Source organism: Chaetura pelagica, unplaced genomic scaffold (genome assembly GCF_000747805.2).
Source record: "Chaetura pelagica isolate M959 unplaced genomic scaffold, ChaPel_1.0 scaffold405, whole genome shotgun sequence".
Taxonomy (NCBI): Eukaryota; Metazoa; Chordata; class Aves; order Apodiformes; family Apodidae; genus Chaetura; species Chaetura pelagica.
This window is the reverse complement of record NW_009953489.1, coordinates 1,408,938-1,410,179: the sequence shown is the minus strand read 5'-3', so window position 1 is coordinate 1,410,179 and position 1,242 is coordinate 1,408,938. Positions and strand designations below refer to the sequence as shown.

The following is a 1,242-nucleotide window of genomic DNA, read 5'->3' as shown; positions in this document are numbered from 1 at the left end:
AGGATGCTTCTCATCACTGGGGCTACGTTTCTAACATGTTACCAGTAAAAACAACTTCCCCAATTCAAGTGTTGGTGAATGTGTGAGTATGATTTTGCTTTTTTAAACACTGCAGCTCTTTAAATGCTACCCTGTTATATTAAACTATTTCAGGTTTGGTTTCAAAATGCTCGAGCCAAATTCAGACGGAACCTCTTACGTCAAGAAAACACAGGGGTGGATAAGACTTCAGACTCAGCACTCCAAGCAGGGACCCCATCAGGTCCTGCCTCAGAAATATCCAATGCCTCCATGAGTCCATCCAGCACTCCCACTACTTTAACGGACTTGACTAATCCTACTATGCCTACTGTGACATCTGTCTTGACATCAGTGCCCGGAAGTCTTGAGGTTCATGAATCTCGAAGTCCTTCACAGACAACCCTTACAAATCTTTTCTGATGACTCTTTCTTAATAATTTCTTTAAAAAAGAAATTATTCTTAGCTGAAATTCCAAGTGTATTTTAATAGAGGCTTTGAGCAACTGACTAACCACAATTAGGATCTCTCCTAAAAAACAGAAGGAAATGTAGTGTTCTGGTATTATGGAGTATGGACTGAAGAATAACTTGGAAGATCTATTGCAACACAACATTTGTGTAACTGTACAGTTTTGTGGACTGAGCAAGGGAAACAGCAATTAATTTAAGTTGGCTAAAGCTTCTGTATTTTCAAAGACTGCCATGTGCCTTATATACTGTTTTATCTACATTCTTTGGATTCCATGTCCACTTCTCTCTTTTTCTCTCTGTATATTTATGACCAGGGCAAAAATGTTTAGAGTTTGTTACTTTGAATAGTCCAAAACCTTTCATTGGTTGCTTTGTTGTTTTAGAATTTTAAGGTCGAAGTCTGTTTGAATACCAGAATTTGTAAAATCTAACCAGTAATAAAACCACTTATGGAAACTACTTGGTAATGGCTGCAATTACATTTAACATTAGTGTCACAATCAAGATAGGCTGATTGTATTTAAGAGGATTAGAAAACTGCGCTTCAAACACGGTGTCTGCCTAGGATAAACTCTAAATATGATGGGTACATTCCTCCTGTTCCTGAAGTATCTATGGGTGAGAAACCCAGCTTGTACAACAATCTAGGTATCTTCATTGTAGAGAAATAAATAACTGCTAGTTGCAGGTAGAAGTTATCAGATAATGTTAAAATTCAAACTGAAAAAATATGCTTAATTTTGCTGTGTG

At 37.0% G+C, this 1,242-nt stretch overlaps 1 protein-coding gene across 2 annotated transcripts in view; it reads left to right on the top strand.

The window, feature by feature from the left end:
- LHX2 (LIM homeobox 2) overlaps positions 1–946 on the top strand; it is a 32,724-nt gene extending 31,778 nt beyond the window's left edge. For both annotated transcript variants that reach the window (XM_009998823.1, XM_009998824.1), the window contains exon 5: positions 154–946. In XM_009998823.1, the coding sequence (XP_009997125.1) occupies positions 154–441 (288 nt within the window). In that variant the 3' untranslated portion in view covers positions 442–946. The remainder of the gene's footprint in view (positions 1–153) is intronic.
- Positions 947–1,242: the final 296 nt, after the last annotated feature.